Source organism: Neomonachus schauinslandi, chromosome 6 (genome assembly GCF_002201575.2).
Source record: "Neomonachus schauinslandi chromosome 6, ASM220157v2, whole genome shotgun sequence".
Taxonomy (NCBI): Eukaryota; Metazoa; Chordata; class Mammalia; order Carnivora; family Phocidae; genus Neomonachus; species Neomonachus schauinslandi.
In genome coordinates, this window is record NC_058408.1 from 29,280,055 (window position 1) to 29,300,029 (window position 19,975).

Sequence of the window (19,975 nt, forward strand, 5' to 3'; positions counted from 1 at the left end):
CAGTTGAAATTTGGCAGTTGGTTCCGCCCAGCTGTTCTTAAAGGTATTCTCTCTGCAGGGATTTAAAAGTGGCTCCTAGCTATGGCTTAAGATTTTTATGTTTCGCTGTTCCTGTTTTGATTCTTCCCTTTGGAAAATAGAGAAAATGAGATGTGTATCCAGTAGCGAAGGGTTTATGAAGTTCTGTAGAGTTAGATCTAAATGATCACAACTGTCAATAGTTGGTAAAATCCATGGGGGAAAAAAGTCATCATGTATAAAGTATACAATTACATTAATTAATTATTATTATTAATGTTTTACCTTTTGACTGGTGGTGGCAGTGGCATCTGGTAGACAATCCATGAGAAAGAAAAGCAGAGATTCCTTGGAGTGATTTCAAGTTTCAGGCTTTGTCAGGGTCCTTGAAGTCATCATTTTGGGGATTGCTTGTCATGCTCTTCAGTGTGCATCTGTTGAAGAAAAAGGAGAAAGAGCCAAAAAACCTCTGAGATTGGAATTGCCTTTATTTAAAATTGTTTTTCAGTCTAAATCCGTTTTTCAAAAGGGAGACTTTTGTTGTTGATCATCTCCTGTGCCTTTAAAGAGTTAAATGTATTAAAATTTAAAATGTGTAATGAGTAACATGAACGTACTGTAAATAAAAATATTAGGACATACTCCATATCTTCCTTACTTTACTGAGACATGAAGAATAAATGAGATTTTTTAAAATTCTCTTTTCTTTTAGAGAAAATTGAATTTACAAAATGGATAAATTACAGGAGTGATGGCACACATTGTAGAAGGGCTCTCTGATTTTCAAAGCACCATAAAGATGAAACAGCTGAATTTCTTAACATATACAAATCATAGTGCATACTGTTCAATATACAAGACATTGTAGTGAAGAACTCTATTGCACAGAGCAAAATACTTCTATCTCATAAATATAAGTAAAATTTGAGTGACCTACTCTTAATTTTGTATCTATATAACACAACATGAAATAAAGAATTAGCAATTATGAAAGGAAGGAGGACTGTTAATTATCTTAGTTTTGTCATAAATCAGAGAATTTTTTTCTTGAATTATCTAGAATATAGGTAGACAAGTAGTCTATAAAATGAGTACCATCTAAGCAGCTTGAATTCATTCTGTACTGTGTAGATCTTGAGAAAGGCTCTTGTAGGATGGACTTGAGTGTTGGTATTGAGCTATGGAATATCATGTATGCACAGTGAAAAAACTCTCACTGTGTTTGAATTTTTAATAGTTTATGACCCAATGGAAATTTTTGGTTGTTCAAAACTCCTTATCAATTTTTCTTCTTAATACAAACACATATAATGCAAGTTTGTTTCTTAAAGATTTTTTTTTTTTTTTTTTTTTTTAATTCATGAGAGACAGAGAGAGAGAGAGGCAGAGGGAGAAGCAGGCTCCCAAGGAGCAGAGAGCCCGATGCGGGACTCGATCCCAGGACCCTGGGATCATGACCCGAGCCGAAGGCAGATGCTCAACCATCTGAGCCACCCAGGCGCCCTGCAAGTTTGTTTCTGAAATCACATAGAGAACAGTATTGAAAACCAGTAAGATTAACTGTAATGAATATACCATACTAATGTAAAGTGATCAGGGACACCTGTCTGGCTCAGTCAGTAGAGCACGCAACTCTTGATTTCGGGTGTGGTGAATTCAAGCCCCACATTGGGGGTAAAGATTACTTTAAAAAAAAATTTAAAAAGTAAAATGATGAAGGGCACCTGGGTCACACGGTCAGTTAAGGGTCCAACTCTTGGTTTCAGCTCAGGTCATGATCTCAGGGTCATGAGATCGAGCCACATGTTGGGCTCCACATTCAGCATGGAGTCTGCTTAAAACTCTCTCTCCCTCTCCCTCTGAAATAAATAAATAAATAAATAATATTTTTTAAAAAGTAAAATGTTGATAATTGAGGAAATTGGGTGTGGGATACATGTAACCTCTTGGTACTATCTTCTCAATTTTTTTGCAAATCTAAAACTGTTTTTAAAAAATAGAGTCTATTACAAAGAAACTAACAAGAGCAAAACTTTCTGTTTTATTCAATCTCCTTGTTATAGGATTTTTTCCATTACCTGTAAAATGTTAAGTACTCAGATGTAAAACAAATATTAAGATATTCCTGTAATATTTTCCTTTTGAAAATGTCACATTTCTTAACTATTTGAACCATTTCCGGAAGTTAGTGCAGATCTCTATCTAACATTTCGTTTACTAATACCTAACAAGAAGAGGACAACATAGATTTTTATTTCCTCTGTAAGGCAAAAACACATGGAAAATTTCTTGCTATTATCTCTACTAAGTTTAAACTATATCAGTTTTACTTACTTAAAAAATTAATCTTTTAGAGTTAAGAGTGAGATTCATTTTATATTTTACAATTAAGTATTTTCTAAAACTAAGGACTAATAAATAGCAGATCTTTGGAACTTTTTTAAATAAAGGTTACAATAAAAATGTGTGCAATTTTACAAGTGATAATGTGAAATTTTACCTTAACTTGAACTGATATTTTAAATATTATTTAAAAGCTACTCATATTTATTACCCTAAGTTTATCCTTTTAGCTGTTTTGATTAAAAAAAATTTTTTTTTACTCCATTGAAGATGGTAACAAATATATTCTAGTTGCTGTATTCTAAAGCAGTTCTTAGAAACACTGATGCTGAGTGCTATTTCTGTGAGTCCTTTGATGACATTTTCTGAGTTTAATTTTTTCATTACCCAGCTATCTTCCAGAGACTGGCATACTGACTTTTCTAATTAATATTCTATGTACTGGGAATGGTATTCTTACTTTCTATTTGTGGAGAATTGAATAGCACAACCACTATAAGTGATGTGCTGGTATGTTACTTTATAAATGCTCAAGGTATAGCTTCTAATGTTGAAAAATAGAAAAATAAATTGACCTTGATGAAGTGTGTCTTCTTTTGTCTGTTCCCAGGAAAGTTTATTTCAGGTATTTCTACTGCTGAAATGATTAGCGTTAACAGCTTTTTCCCTCCATTTTATTTTACAGGGTGTCTTCATCTTCCTGATATATGGGGTATACAACACAGAGGTAAGTCTGCTTGGAGTATCTCAAGGCTGACAGAGTGAATGAGAGAAATGACAGGTTTCTTATCTTGATAACTGAGGAACAAAGTTGGCTTTTCACATGAGTGTCCTACTGCCCTTCATGCTTGGACTAGCTTATATGCATCCCAGCTTACCATTAAACACTGACACCCTGAATAAAGGGACAGCCTCATTTCTCATAGGCATTGACTAATATTTTACTACTGTCTTAAGATTTTGAATTTTCAGTCTTTCTTTTAACACTTAACTATACTTGATGGTATTAAAGTTTCACAGTTTTAAGTGGCAGAATGCTTATACGTAATTGCATAGAATTAGAAAAATATTCTTACCTCAAAGTGATCATTAAATATTATCTTTTAAGTTTTTAAGCAGGCTAAGAGAAGCCCATAACGAATAATGAATAGTATTTATGGTCTCAATGGTGAAATTTCTCAGAGAAGTCATTTATTATTTAATTATGAGAAGTTATTTAGCTAGAAATATTGAGAAAACTGACTTGAAATTTCATTAAGAAAATATACTATGTAAGTAAATTATTGTCACAGTTCTAGTTCTTTTATGAAAAAAATTCTGTGATTTATAAATAGTCTCTGGTAGGCAAGTTGCTGGTTTAGATTTCTGCATGCTTAATATGAGAGTGAGTGCTTTGTGTACATTAGGCGCTGAGTAAAGACTTGTTTGATTTTTGTTGGTCTTTGATTTCAAGATTTTACTTTGTAATTTTCCCTTAAGAAAAAATTCGTAATTTTGCCTGCGTTTCTCAGCATTCTATGCTCGGGGAGGGCAGAGTGAATCCTAGTAGAGATCTTAGAAGGGCCTAGTGGTCAGTTTTTCACAAGTAACATAGGGGCTAGGCAACAATATAACACGGCAAACAGACTCATTAGCCAGACTGAAAAGGTATGTGGGAATTTAAATAACATCTGATGATGATGAAGTATGTGTGTGGGCGTGTTTTACAGGGCTGCTGCACCTGGATTACACGCGGTTTCCTTTTCCAGTAGCCTTCAGGTAGGTTGGCAACAAGACAACTTTTTTTTTTTTTTTGCAACGGTACCTCTATTGCGTTTCAAAGCAGGCTTCTCCTGTAAGTGCAAAGGATACACGCCCATTAGTAAAATGTTTCCAACTAAGAGGGATAACAGAAGCAATGTTTTAATAAATGTTGAGCACTTGAAATTTACTGCTTTTAGGTAGAACCAAAAGTGCCCTAAGTGATCCACTTGTGGGTTTGGATTTTGATTCAATACTTGGACTGCAAACTGTAAAGCAGAGAAAGCCCCCACATTCAGTCCTCAGTTTCCCCCACCTTTTCCGCCAGCCTCTTTCTCTGCAGCCCCCAAGCCACGCTGCATTACGGTCCTGCGTAATTCCGCCCCTTGGGTTCCACCTCCTGAGCGGCCTCCCCCAGAAGCCCTCATCCACGTCCACCGCCGTCAGTGCAGCCCACCAATCACGCCTGCTCGCCTGGAAGCCTCTTTCGACAGGGCATCCAAATCCCCGCCCCTCGAGCCCTGGGCCTCCCCTCCGCCCAACCGCCCCAGTGATTGACAGGCAGGCCGGGCGGAAGCTGCGGCGCAGGCGCCGTGGCTCCACAGAGCTCCCCTCTGGCTGGGTTGGGGAGTTCCCAGCAGACACCGCGCCGCGGCTGCGCAGTACAGGGGAGGCTTTTAATTCCATTGTGGAGAGGACGGCGTTATTTTTATTAACTGGAGGCGACGGCGGCTGCGGCGGCGGCGGTACCCGTAAGTGTTGCCGGTGGGTCGGAGAGGGAGAGGGCGAGGCCTAGGGAAGAGTCGCAGGACCATGCGTACCGGTGCCGGCGGCGGCCGGGCTGGGAATTAGTGCTGGGCGCGTTGCGGTCTGGGCGGCGGCGCGGCGGGGTCCTGGGCGCTGCGGTGGTCCCGGCCCGGGGCCCGGTTCCACCCCCTTTCCTCCCTCTTCCCTCTTCCTCCTCCTCTCCTCAGCCAGGCCTCCTCCGGGGTATGAAAATCGGCAGCGGGTTCCTGAGTGGCGGCGGTGGTACCGGCAGTAGCGGTGGTAGCGGCGGCTCCGGCGGCGGCGGCGGCGGCAGCGGCAGGAGGGCAGAGATGGAACCCACCTTTCCCCAGGGTATGGTTATGTTCAACCACCGGCTTCCCCCGGTCACCAGCTTCACCCGGCCGGCGGGGTCGGCCGCCCCTCCCCCGCAGTGCGTGTTATCCTCCTCTACCTCCGCAGCCCCGGCCGCTGAGCCCCCCCCTCCGCCAGCCCCGGACATGACTTTCAAGAAGGAGCCGGCGGCGTCAGCCGCGGCCTTCCCCTCGCAGAGGACCTCCTGGGGATTCTTGCAGTCTTTGGTTAGCATCAAACAGGAGAAACCCGCAGATCCGGAGGAGCAGCAGTCCCACCACCACCACCACCACCACCACCACCACCACCACTATGGGGGGCTGTTCGCTGGGGCTGAAGAGCGATCTCCAGGCCTAGGAGGTGGGGATGGGGGGAGCCACGGCGTCATCCAGGACCTCAGTATTCTCCACCAGCATGCCCAGCAGCAGCCAGCCCAGCACCCCCGCGACGTATTGCTCAGCAGCAGTAGCAGGACTGATGAGCACCATGGCAATGAGGAGCCAAAGCAGGACACTAATGTCAAAAAGGCAAAGAGGCCAAAGCCAGAATCTCAGGGAATCAAAGCCAAGAGGAAGCCAGGTGCATCTTCCAAGCCTTCTTTGGTTGGAGATGGAGAAGGTGCCATCCTGTCCCCAAGTCAGAAACCTCATATCTGTGATCACTGTAGTGCTGCTTTCAGAAGCTCCTATCACCTGCGCAGACATGTCCTCATTCATACTGGAGAGAGACCTTTCCAGTGCAGCCAGTGTAGTATGGGTTTCATTCAGAAATACCTACTGCAGAGACATGAGAAAATTCATAGTAGAGAGAAGCCATTTGGATGTGATCAGTGCAGCATGAAGTTTATTCAGAAGTACCATATGGAGAGACACAAGAGGACACATAGTGGAGAAAAGCCATATAAATGTGACACTTGCCAACAGTATTTTTCAAGGACTGATAGACTGTTGAAGCACAGGCGCACATGTGGTGAAGCCATAGCTAAAGGAGCCGCTAGTGCAGAACCTGGGTCATCAACCCATAACAATATGGGTAATCTGGCTGTGTTGTCTCAGGGAAATACAAGTTCTTCAAGGAGAAAAACGAAGTCAAAAAGCATAGCTGTTGAAAATAAGGAACATAAGACTGGTAAAACAAATGAATCGCAAATTTCAAATAATCTAAACATGCAGAGTTACTCAGTAGAAATGCCCACTGTGTCTTCCGGTGGAGGCATAATTGGCACTGGTATTGATGAACTGCAGAAAAGGGTGCCAAAACTGATCTTTAAAAAAGGAAGCAGAAAGAATACAGATAAAAACTACCTGAATTTTGTGTCACCGTTACCAGACATAGTTGGACAGAAGTCCTTGTCTGGGAAGCCAAGTGGCTCACTTGGCATAGTGTCGAATAATAGCGTGGAGACCATTAGTCTTCTCCAAAGTACTAGTGGCAAACAAGGTCAAATAAGTAGTAATTATGATGATGCCATGCAGTTTTCAAAGAAAAGAAGATATTTACCAACTGCCAGCAGCAACAGTGCCTTTTCTATAAACGTGGGACACATGGTCTCCCAACAGTCCGTCATTCAGTCTGCAGGTGTCAGTGTTTTGGACAATGAGACCCCGTTGTCCCTTATTGACTCCTCAGCTCTAAATGCTGAAATTAAGTCTTGTCATGACAAGTCTGGAATTCCTGATGAGGTTTTACAAAGTATTTTGGATCAATACTCCAACAAATCAGAAAGCCAGAAAGAGGATCCTTTCAACATAACGGAACCACGAGTGGATTTACACACCTCAGGAGAACACTCAGAATTGGTTCAAGAAGAAAATTTGAGCCCAGGCACCCAAACACCTTCAAATGATAAGGCAAGCATGTTGCAAGAATACTCCAAATACCTCCAACAGGCTTTTGAAAAATCCACTAATGCAGGTTTTACTCTTGGACACGGTTTCCAGTTTGTCAGTTTGTCTTCGCCTCTCCACAACCACACTTTATTTCCAGAAAAACAAATATACACTACATCTCCTTTGGAGTGTGGTTTCGGCCAATCTGTTACCTCAGTGTTGCCATCTTCATTGCCAAAGCCTCCTTTTGGGATGTTGTTTGGATCTCAACCAGGTCTTTATTTATCTGCTTTGGATGCTACACATCAGCAGTTGACACCTTCCCAGGAGCTGGATGATCTGATAGATTCTCAGAAGAATTTAGAGACTTCATCAGCCTTCCAGTCCTCATCTCAGAAATTGACTAGCCAGAAGGAACAACAGAAAAATTTAGAGTCCTCAACAAGCTTTCAGATTCCATCTCAGGAGTTAGCTAGCCAGATAGATCCTCAGAAAGACATAGAGCCTAGAACAACGTACCAGATTGAGAACTTTGCACAAGCGTTTGGTTCTCAGTTTAAGTCGGGCAGCAGGGTGCCAATGACCTTCATCACTAACTCTAATGGAGAAGTGGACCATAGAGTAAGGACTTCAGTGTCAGATTTCTCAGGGTATACAAATATGATGTCTGATGTAAGTGAGCCATGTAGTACAAGAGTAAAGACACCCACCAGCCAAAGTTACAGGTAAGGTCCCAAAAGTGACCAGGCTGGAGGTCTAATGTAATTTTGTTTTATTTTGAGAACACTGCCATTGGAATGTTTCTACACGATCCTATTAAGAATAATGTAATGCCCTTTCAATGCAACTTTTCATATTTAGTTTATTTTGTTAGCGTGATTTTAGCTCTGTTTGTATTATGATTTTTAATCAAAATCAATAGATTAAAAATAGTTTGACATTCAAAGTGACAATGTTTAGCAATCAAATTTACATGTATAGATCGTCAGGGAATAGCCCAAAAGTTTTAAATGCAAAAAAAAAAAAAAAAAAACAAAAAAAAAAAAACCCCAAAAAACAAAAAAAACCCTACAAAAAAAAACAAAACAAAACAAAAAAAACACAAAAAAAACTTTGTTGCTAGGATTAAGGTTATTCTAATTGCTTTACTCTCAGGAAAGTGTAATAACGCATGGGAATTCTGTACGTTATCACTGTAATGGAATATCCAATTTACAGATAGTATGATACACATTTCATCATTTAAGTAAGGGATCGAAAACATTTCAAATTGCTCTATCTGGGCTAATACACATTTCATCATTTTTAAGTAAGGGATCGAAAACATTTCAAATTGCTGTCTCCATCTAGGCTGATCCAAAATTCTGAGATGTTGGCTACCTATATTTTGTTGCAGCTTTTAAATGTACTCTGAACTTCCAAACCATTCATTCCAGCCTGGTAGAACAAATATTCTTGGATCTTTGATCAAAGCCTGGAATGATAGCTTTAATAAGAGAAGAAAAAAAAAAATAGCACCCTCCCCTTATCCCAACTGTAACAAGGCTGTAGTTCCATTAGAAGTTACGATATCTGGCAGTGTTGATGACCGAGTGGTTGGTTGGTACCAGTATTAGAACCCAAGTTGGAATTACATAATTCTTTGAAATTTGGGGTATGCGTTTTTTATTATACATGGCTTAAAACATTGTTCTCTTGTGTATGTTATTACATGTCACCCACACTTCTGTTTTTTTGTTCTTGTCCTACCCTCTTTCTTAGAGTTCTGAGCCTGCTTTGTTCCCTCTTCTCTCTGAACAGTTTAAATTTTAGAATGATTTACATTCCATTAGGTAATTCATTAGGCATTTTATATGCCTTATGGCATTCAAATACTGAACAATAGGATAAACAACCCCCCACCTACCTTTTTAAAAAAAAAATAAAACCCATACAGATTTCCATGTATAATGAAGCCCCATACTCTGAGCTATAGGTATTATTACTAAGGTTGTAATTCCAACTGGTGACATCGCTAATGTGAGGGATAAGAGTGTCTGCATTTAGTAATGACATCAGAACCTCTTTGTGAAATTGCAGCCTTTAATGTACATTTTAAAAGGGTGCATTAGTCAGTATTGTACAGGGGTCTTGTAAAGTCATCAAAATTTGCTATGAACGCTAATTGCCATTTGAAGCTACTGATAGGACAGTAGCTCTGCTCTAAACCACTTTTTAGCCATTGTATTTTTTTCCTGATTATATTTTTTAATGTACTTTGATGTTTATGCTGATGAGTTTTTTATGTACTTTTGGTGATGTTTCAGTCTTATGTACTCTTCTGACGTCAGAAAAGTACCACTGGTTGTTTGCAGTCTTATTGTGTAATCAGCCTACCACAGGCTTCCATGTATAATAAAGTAATTAATATTGTGCAAGTGTAAAACACTTCTGTTATGAAAGCAGTGTTTGGAAAATAAGAAATTATTAAAAATGGTTACAAAATATTAGTTAATTTCCTTTCCCCACTTTCCTCCCTTAAGTCTGCTTACCAGCTAAAGGGTCACCTATTTGTCATTGCAAGATTCTTAGAAAATGTGTTTAATCCTCTTAAATACACTCAATACTAAAAAGTCTGTATTTCTTATTTTGGTAAGTGCGGTAAGTTCTATTGGGTACAGAGTACAAGCTGTAATCAAAGGATGGAGAGGACCTTTACCACTGTATCTCTTAAGCTGTATGATTTTTCTCCAGTGTTTGTTTTATACAGGTTTTGAATTTCTTTAACTTTTATTGTGTGTACTGAATACTGCATATGTATTATTCTGATTGTTTGCTCTAGTTTACTACCAATAAAAGACCTGTTAATCACAAAATTGAAGAAAGGAGATATCACTTAATATCCAGTAGCATTTTTCAGGTTTTTTTTTTATTAACTACATTTTCTAAAATAGTTCTTATTCTGGTGGTATAACCTGCATTTTAGGGACTTGTATGTTTATTGTGGTTTTTGGGTTTTTTTTGAACTTAAATATTTCATATTTCTAGGTTTATTTGAAAATTGGTTGAGTATTTTCTTTGTGTTTGAGGTGCACTATATGGAAAGGTAGAAATTTAAAATTATGTAAATCAGAGCATGTTTTGTTGAAACTGCGTTACCTATCCTAAATATTATATCAGAGAGACTATTTATTGCGACCTCATTTAAAATCAGATTCCAATATCTTTTGGTTCTAGATGGATCCTTTTTGTCTCAAAAAGTTTGTAATAAGATAACAGTATGACAAAAATGGCATTGAGCATTTTTAATAGGAAAAAAAAAAAGTATTAGTCATAGTTTAACCATGTTTAAAAAGGTTGAAAGTATAGATAGCAGAAGGAAAGAAGTAAGACATTTAAATATTAGAGATGTGGAAGAAATGTTTGGAAGTGTCTTTTAAAGATGGAGAAAAACTGTAAGTGGCTATGTAAAATCATGAGAAAATTGTGCTTTTGAAATTCAGTGGCTACAAATGTTGAATTAAGGAGTAAAAATATTAAAGGATAGAACAGGTCTTTGAAACTTTGCCCTTTTTTGGGCATATGATACTATTGTAGGGAAATGATAAATTATTTATATTAAGAGTAAACATGGATTTCTCTGTAGAGAAATATCTACTCCTGGGCCCACATGATTTGGAAAAGTAAATTAGTTCTTTCTTTGCCAAGGTCATTTCCTAGATTTGGTCATTTTCTTGAACAAGACTGCTAAGCAGAATCTCACTGAGTCTGCATCAAATCCAACTCCTGATTTCTCTGCACAGATGACTTCTCCATTCTAGGTTAACGCTAACATTTTTTTTTTTTTACCCACCTACCTCCCCCCTTTGTTTCTGTCTGTGGAATGTCCTTATCTGAATACGATCTTTTTAAAATAAAGGTTTTTACTTTTAAGATGTTTGGGTATGAAGTAGGAAACTGTTGTGTTGCTGTACATTCAGGATGAGGACTACCATAATTTAGCAGTTGCTAGTCAGTAATTTGTGTGGTAATTCAGTGAGAACAGAAGTATGTGGAAAAGAATCTGTACTTAAAAATTTTTTTAGTAGGCTCTACATGCAACTTGGGGCTCGAACTCACAACCCCTAGATCAAGAGTCAGCCAGGCACCCCTGTACTCAAAATTTTTAATATTTTAAAATTGTGAACAGTGATAGAAATATTTCTACCTCACATTTAGTTTTATGTATTGCACTGATCATGTAAGAGAGGCAAAACTTTTTGTTCCTTCCTGGTGTGTGACATTTTGTAGTTTACTTGTAATTAGTAGCATTTGAGCCTGAACTGGGTGACAGTTTGAGCAATATGGCCTCATTGAGGGCATATACAGTCCTTAGTTTGCAAATTCATAGGTCTTGTTAAACTGAAGAACTTCCCTCAAAAAAAAAAAAAGCTTCTGAACTTCAGAGTTATATTTTTAGAGTAAACTACATCTGAAGACTATAATTTTTTGAGTTTTATGGTCTTCGTGTTTTTCTAATCCATAGTGACAGGATTTTAATTTTTAAAAGTGTGGTGCAAGATTCCTTTGTTAGTGCTATGATACAATCCATGCATCATGTTGTGTGAGGTTATGTCAATAATGTTCTGTGAATATATTTGTTACGGGATCCCTTACCACAGAGGAGGATCTGTGGTGGTTTGCCAATCTTCTTGTAGTTCCTGATATATTTTGAGGGAAAAAGTTGTGTTAGTTCCACTTGTTATATTTATTTACATCCTTAATTGATTACTTGAAATGAACATTAGCATGAAGACAGCACCAGGAATTCTCTTGTCTTACCCTTCATCAAAAAACTCGAAAATAAAGCCTCTGAGATTACAGTGAGTTTAAAAAGAGATTAAGCTATAAAGAGGGCATACACTTTCAAAATTATTTTTCTTTGTGTCTGTTTTGCTTTTTAAAAAAGTATTGACTGCATGTGAGTGACCAACTTGAGTAGATTCTATTTAAATTTTTGATGAGCCTTTGGCTCTAGGGAAGAACTATATAACGTTTTTAGGGTTACAGACTCCTTGGGCAGCTAATGATAGAATTGATATCTTCCCACCCCCATTCATTAGAAATTTATTTGCACATGAAAATTTACAAGCTAATCTGTATGCTCACAAGAACCACCCCCCCCCCAAAAAAAAACTCCCAATACAAAATTCTTAACCTGTGGACCTTAGTTTAAGAATCCCTGCCTTGGGGCACCTGGCTGGCTCAGTGGGAAGAGCATGCAACTCTTGATCTCAGGGTCGTGAGTTTGAGCCCCACATTGGGTGTAGAGATTACTAAAAAAACAAGTAAACTTAAAAAAAATCCCTGCCTTGGAAGACTGCCTAAATATTGAAATTTTATTTTACAAATAGTCAATACCTAAATTAAAAAAGCATCAGATATTAAGAGTACTTAAAAGTTTCTTTATATTCAATTTAATTACTTAGCATTCATAGAACACATTTAGGTTACATAAGGCCATAAAATTTTATGATAAGCTGGTCAAATAATGAGTTGAATATAATGCTTTGCACAGTTTCTCATCTGATAATAAGTGCCATAGAGATGCTAGACTTGACAGTAGTTCAGTATTTTCCATCAACAAAGAAACGTGTGAACAGTGTATCATAACTACAGTCAACTACTGTGCTTCTTCAGTTAGTTGTACAGGAGTAGCTTCCCACATAAGCATGTATATCGACAAAAATGAAAGCCCACAACCAACCCATACCTTTTTGCCTAGAAAGAATAATACTGAGTTCTTAATAACATGAAAACTCTGCTTCATATAGCCTGAGTGTGACTAGCGAGGTTGAAGTACACTGCAAGATAAGCCTTGAAAAGTATGTTGTTACATGTTGAGATAGGTATCTCTTGGGAAATGTAGATAAACAGCTGGAGAAAAATGTAATGATTTGGATCTTATACTCCAAGGGGAAAATTTTGTTTCCTGTGTTTGTAGGGAGTAAAAGAATAATGGGCAGAGGTTGTGTGTTAAGGGAGGTAAGGAATATGTTAGGATAGGAGAAGGAAAGGAATAGGTTTGAAGGAACATAGGGAATATAAATTTACTCCAATATTGACAGGGGTCCTGAAGAATTTAAGTAACTAGAGGAGTAAAGGAGATCTTTGAAAAACTGTTCTTATTTTGTCATTCTTTCACTTTAGACTTCTTTAGGTACTTTGGTTTGGTATGAACTTTAGTACTATTGTGGAACAATTAATAAATAACAGACAACTGTGGTGAACTTCTGTTTACATTCCCAATCTAGGAAAAAGATGGCCAATCTTTGTGTTTATATATTAAATCTTTTCCTTAGTAACTCATAAAATCACACAGCTTCCATGGTTGGTGAGAATTGTAAATAACTTTTCTTACCAAAACAATTGCAGTCAAAATTATTGTCATGTGATGAAGTGAATATGCACAGAATTTAGGAATTGAGACAAAATCTCTGAATCTGCACCCCAACCCACCAAAAGAGAAATGTACAAGTACAGCATATAAAGGCATATTGTGTTATGACAAAGGAAAAGTGTGAGTGATTGTAACAAGTTGGAAACTCCCTAATTATTATTTTTTAGGTTTTGCTTTGGAAAGTGTTGTTTAATTTTAACTTGTGACTGACTCATTTGTTCATTCTACTTTCTATTAAGTTCTTGTTTTTATAAGCATTGTCTATTGGAAACTTAAAAGTTAGGAGCTAGAGTTTTAATCTTGATTTTTGAGATAAATACAGCTTTTTAAGTCTGGAAGTGACATGTTTAGATTAATTTTTTAAGAGTGGATTGCAAAATTGAATGACAGGATCAGCAATGTAACTATTTTATGTTTGGTTGCACATAAACTAGGCTCTTCCTACAAGGAAGCCAAGTATAAACATTTGAAAGAGAGTTCCTTCTTTTTGGAGGATAATGAGAACTGTAAATGGGTATCATTGTGGGTCTCCATGAATAGACAACCCATGACCTTGATCAGTTTAGTAGTGGAACTGGAAATATCCTCTCTGAGGCTGCAGTTTCTTACTTAGTGGCCCCAAATAACAAAAGCGCTAAGTAGAGATTAGAAAGCAGACTGAGGTGGGACCTGGAGTTTTCATCTCTCAAATGACCCAAGTACAGGAATGAAAGTTGTTATGAGAATATTTGTATTTAATAGACCCAACATGTAAATTTTATTGTCATAAACACAACATTAGAAAACGGAGTAAGGTTCATGGCACTGCATAGTGCATTAAAACATTTTTAAAAATTGGTCTTGTAGGGTCCACTTTTGTTTAAGTAGCTTTTCAGTGAATATCTTAAAACTGTGTTAATAGTGTGAAGGATTATGTTGTTTCTAAGGTAAGTTACTGTGGAGTTTTATTTCTTTGAATTTGGGAGCAATGGTGCAGAAGTTCCAAACATTTAATTATTTTTTTAATGCAGTCCACTAAAATATCATACGTTTCTATACTCTATCACATTTGGAATAGTCAGCTGTGTATTTTTTTTATGAGTGTTAAAATTAGTGATTTGGCTGATCTCTTAAAAGCTTGGTTAAAAAAATTTGTAAGAGTAATCTGAAACCATTACAATCTTAACTTCTTTAATTGCCTCATTTTTAGTAAAGAAGAAATTATGACTAGACTTAACATAGTTCAGGATTTATTTGAATATAAAATACCTAAGAATGTTGGACATAGTATAAAAAAAGTATTAAAACGGTTGTGACAGATTTGTCTTTGAAAGGGAAGGAAGGACTATTGTGTAAAGGAGAAGTAAAGGGATGTAAGGAGATTAATATTAATGAACGTGTTTACCACGGTCATATAGTAAAAGATTTTAAAGATTTGAATGAGATACATTTGGGAGACTGGTAGTAATGGTAAACTGATAATGGGTTACTGCTGGTGAATCACAGTAATGTATTATGAAGGCAAAATTAAAATGCAATTTGGGGAGATATCTAGAGAAGGCTGGCGGAATGAATAGAAAATTAGTTTTCAGTTTGTTCACTCTTTGATTTGATTAAACCTCTAAAGCAAATTGATATTTGACAAGGAGAGAAAAGGTATATTAGTGAATGACACAATGTTATTTTTGCTGATAATGCAAGATGCCCCCTTTTCTCCCATCTTTCCCTGAATACTACCTTTTCTCCTTTTCATAGGTCATACATCTAGCATTATCATATATTTCTAATAACATTTAAATTTCCTGTCTTGTATCTGTTAGATTTGAATTACTGTTATTTATTATGGGTGAAAATCTTAATTTGTTAAAATGTTATCACAAACAACTAATTGGTTAATACAAAGTCAAAGAACACTTTAATTCTTAGCTAAAAATTAAGTAGCAAAGAATTATAAGGGGGAACTTTTTTTTTTGCTTTTAAATCCTGTCAATTCATCTATGTATGTAATTGAAATCTTATATAACATACAAGTAAAATTTTACAGGATTGGATGTATAATTATTAAATAATTTCAAGGCTTCCCATGGCATTTAATGATTGAAATTATTTTTCTGATTTCCAGACCCAAAATAAATAATACGCATTTTATAATTTAATAAGAAATCACTCTGGATTATATTCAGTCATTCACCCAACTGAATCAATACTCCATCTGGAGCTAAAATACAAAAACATTTTGAACAGTCTGAAAGTACTGCTTGTTAAAAATGTTCAGTACTGAAATATCAGTTGGAATTTTGGCAGCTGAATATGAGAGCAGAAATTCAAAATATTTGTAGAATTGCCTTTCATAATTCAGTTAGTGATTTTGTTTATAAGCCACATATAAATAATTATTTAGCTGATCAAGTTTATTCTCACTAACACCCCCTCCCCATGTACTTGCTTTGAAATAAAATATTCAGAACACAAATTACTGGGGCTGAATATATTTAAAAAGAATTATATTTTCAGATGGAATACTAGCAGGAGCAGATGGCAGGGACATTGCTCAGCAATAAATAAGATTAATGTGTTTAGAGCTATTAAGATTGTGAAGAGAAAGGAAAAAAGTTTAGCCTGTCAGTAGGAAGCAAACCACTGCCTAAACCTGACTTGACTTGGTTTGAAAAAGTTCATTTCTCATAAACATGGCTAGAGGATTGAGCTTCACAGAACAGATAATTATTTTTGAAATTCTTTGTTCACATAAGGTTTAAGGTAGATCCAGTTTCTCCCTGTTTTAAGAACAGCCACTTCAAATCTTTTAGGAGGCTTTCAAATGTTGGAGAGCAGCAGTTCTGGTGTATTATAAAATGTGAGTCAAAGATCTTTTTTTTTTTTTTTGAAGAAAACTGAAATTTTTCACATGGTAAAATTACAATGCATTTCCAGAAAAGTCTATTGAAGGGTAAAATGAAATACTTTATAAAAATATTTAGTATTTACATTGTGAACATGTGAAGTGAATTGTTCTTTTAAAATGGTCACTGGAGTGTATTTAGACTAGAACAAAGAAATCATAATTTTAGTTTATACTTTGGAAATGGATGTCTTCAAAATTCTAGTATTCCTCTCTGCCATTTGTTCTATGAAACCCTTAGGTTGGTTGAAGCCTATTAACTTATTAATTTATAAATAAGTTTTAGTCATTTTTTCTCAAATACAGCATCACTGGATTTTAAATTAGGAATAGATAAAATATTTTGATACTTTTATAGTTGTGCTTTGCTGATTTGATTTAAAATTGTCTTTGTAACAAAAATAAATTGAGCATTTTACTGTTACCAGAGGCTCTCATAAGTAAACATAATTTTTAAGTTGGAAACTATGGTGCTGAGTGCTCTTCTTGATTTTGATCCCAATTACATTGTTACCCAAATTGAAGCTGGAGGGACAACTGCTTGGTCTTGAATTTGGAATGTATTCTACTTCTCCATTTAGCTAATTTTTCATCTCATAATCTCTCAACTGCTCATAATCTACCAACTACAAAATTCAGAGATTGTACTATGTGTTGGATTAAGCATTAAATAATGTTGAAGCAGAATGTGGAAAAGAAGGCTTTTGCTAATCAGTTAGTGAAATCACATACATTAGTCATTAGTATTTTGTATTATATGGTAATCAGAAATTAAGCTAAGTATGTTTTTTAATATCATACATTTCAGCATATTGCATATAGATAATCATTACATCATGAAAAAGATGCCATATAAATGTAAGAGATTATTTAGTACTGGGATTTGCAGATTTTTCATTCCATAAAGTATTCCATGCATCTATCTCATCAGTCTTAGAAGCTGAAAGGAAGGCAATCCAGAGAAGTATGGCATGTACTTTTCATTAGCAAATAACTCATCTGCTTAGTCTTCTGCAGTCCTGATTCTTGTCTCAGTGAAAAGTTGTTTTAGAATGTTTTTAACATTCATCAATGCTCCAATACCACCTCTTTGGCTTTCCTTTCTCATCTCTAATCAAAGTCCATCATTTCCACGGGTCCTTAATTCTACTTTTCCTGGTTTCATTTTTGCATTTTTTTGTTTACTTTTTATTATTGCAATTTAATTGACATGTAACATTATATTAGTTTTAGGGGTACAGCTTGATGATTTGATACATGTGTGTATTCTGAAATGATTGCCACACTAAGTTTACTTAACATCCATCACCACACATAGTTACCATCTTTGGTTTAAGTTTGTTTTTTGTTTCTTTTTTTTGTAAGATTTGGTTTTATTTTTTTTTAAGTTTTATTTAAGTAATCTCTACACCCAACATGGGGCTTGAACTCATGATCAAGAGTCACATGCTCTTCCAACTGAACCAGCCAGGCACCCCATTTTTTTTTATATCTATTTATTTGACAGAACACAAGCAGCGGGTACAGCAGGCAGAGAGAGAAGGAGAAGCAGGCTCCCCACCGAGCAAGGAGCCCGATGCGGGGCTTGATCCCAGGACCCTGGGATCATGACCTGAGCTGAAGGCAGTTGCTTAACCAACTGAGCCACCCAGACGCCCCTAGATTTATTTTTAAGTAATCTCTATACCCAACATGGGGCTCGAACTTAACAACTTCGAGATCAGGGGTCACCTCTGCCAGCGGAGCCAGCCAAGCACCCCACAATCTTTGGTTTTTAAAAATCCACTGAGCAAACATCTGGGTGCCCACCATGTGCCAGGCACTATTCTAGGTGAGTAGAGGTGAAAAGAGAACACAAGTGTCCTTAAAGTCTAGTGGAGGAGCTGTGTGAACAAATGCTTTCTGTGGGCTGGGGTGGGGTAAGTGCTAGGAAGAAAAATAAAGGGACCAGAAAGTGAAAGTGAGTTGGGTGCCCTTCCAGATAGGGAAGTCCTGGAAGGGGTAACATTGGAACAAAGAGTCAAAGGAGGTAGGAAAGTGAATCTGGGGAAGAGATTTTAAGGTGCTGATAACCAATCATGAGGATTAAAAAAAAAATCACTGATAATTATGCTTTTATGTCATAGTCCACATGGTACTTGTGTGCTATAGGTGGGAGTATTTTCTTTTTAAAGAATTTTTTTAAAATCCAGTATAATTAGCATACAATTTTATATTAGTTACATGGGTACAATGCAGGGATTCAACAAGTCTGTACTCTGTGCTCATCACGATAAGTGTACTGTTAATCCCCTTCATCTATTTCACTCATCCCCCCACCCTGGGTGGGAGTACTTTTCCTAACTCTGGTGAAGAACAGAGATCCAGGGAGGGAAGTGACCTGCTGTCTTCTAAGGCTGATAAAACCCCTTCATGAATCTAAATCTTGTGGGTTTATTTTGTTTAGTTTTTAACTCTACTCATCCTGCTATGCCTTCTTTCTTCAGAAGTCTTTGGCCTTATGGAAAGATCCATATAAAAAGCACTATAGTTAGGCCTAATTTAAAATCTTGGCCCTGGCACTGTATAGAAAAAGTTACTTCTTCCCGAACCTGGATTTCTTCATCTATAAAGTGGTACTTGTAGCAGCCACGACGTGAGGCCAGGGCTCATAGTTCGGAGGCATTAATAGTTACCATTAAATCAGTATTTAACTGCCCCAGGCAGTGCATGTGCACTTCAACAAGGGTCTTGTGGAGGTAGAGACACCAGAAAAATGATTGCATTAGTGATTCATTCAGTCAGGAGCAGTTTTATCCCCCAGGGGACAGTGGGCAATATCTGGAGACATTTTTGGTTATCGCATCTTGGAGCCAGGTTGTGTGCCCCTGGCATTTAATGGGAAGAGACTAGAGATGTTGCTTTACATCCTACAGTGCCTAGCACAGCTCCCCACAACAATTATTTGGTACAGAATGTCAATAGTATTGAAGAAACTGTTAATGGTGTGCCACTCTTGGGATAATTTGGGGACAGAAGGGGAGAGCTTCTGGAATACTTAGGTAATCCAACCAATCGCTGTCTAAGAAATGAGTATAGGGCTCAGGTGTGATTAAAGATGGAGCAATTTTTAGTGGGAAACTTTCCTAGAAAAATTTATTGGGCCTATTTGATTCGATTATTTAATTTTTAAGCTTGTTTTAAAGCCCATTACCTTTTTTTTCCCCCGATCATTGTTTTTATCTGACAACTATTTTGGTAAAATGAAGGAACTTACTGCTTCTTAAAATCACTGATGGAGGGGCTCCTGGGTGGATCGGTCCCTTGAGCATCCAACTCTTGGTTTCAGCTCAGGTCATGATCTCAGGTTCGTGAGACTGAGCCCTGCATCCAGCTCCACGCTCAGATTCTCTCTCTCCCTCTGCCTCCCCCCCTCAAAAAAATAAATAAATGTGTGGGGTTTTTTTAATCGCTGATGGAATATTAGAGGTTATCTATACACTTTACTCAAAGCTCTAATAATTCTTGTGTATTCTGGATAATTTCTGGGTCACTGTAATGATAGATTTAGGATTATTACATGGTATTTAGAGTTTAAGATTAGCCTAATTTCTTTAATGAGAATAAATCTATTTGAAGTTAACTAAA

At 37.1% G+C, this 19,975-nt stretch overlaps 1 protein-coding gene across 2 annotated transcripts; it reads left to right on the top strand.

Moving 5' to 3' along the window:
• The first annotated feature begins 4,744 nt into the window (after positions 1 to 4,744).
• ZNF281 (zinc finger protein 281) lies at positions 4,745 to 10,862 on the top strand. Of its 2 annotated transcripts, XM_044916346.1 has the most exons (3): positions 4,745 to 4,853; positions 5,076 to 5,220; positions 5,329 to 8,104. In XM_044916346.1, exons 2-3 carry the CDS (start codon positions 5,094 to 5,096, stop codon positions 7,776 to 7,778), a joined length of 2,577 nt encoding a protein of 858 aa, XP_044772281.1. In that variant the 5' UTR covers positions 4,745 to 4,853; positions 5,076 to 5,093; the 3' UTR covers positions 7,779 to 8,104. The 2 variants fall into 2 exon arrangements, with proteins under 2 accessions (XP_044772281.1, XP_021538161.1); XM_021682486.2 differs by having other exon boundaries at positions 5,076 to 10,862.
• The last annotated feature ends 9,113 nt before the right edge of the window (positions 10,863 to 19,975 follow it).

Coding starts and splice junctions, on each gene's coding strand:
- ZNF281 (XM_021682486.2), top strand. CDS start 5,094: ATGAAAATCGGCAGCGGGTTCCTGAGTGGCGGCGGTGGTACCGGCAGT.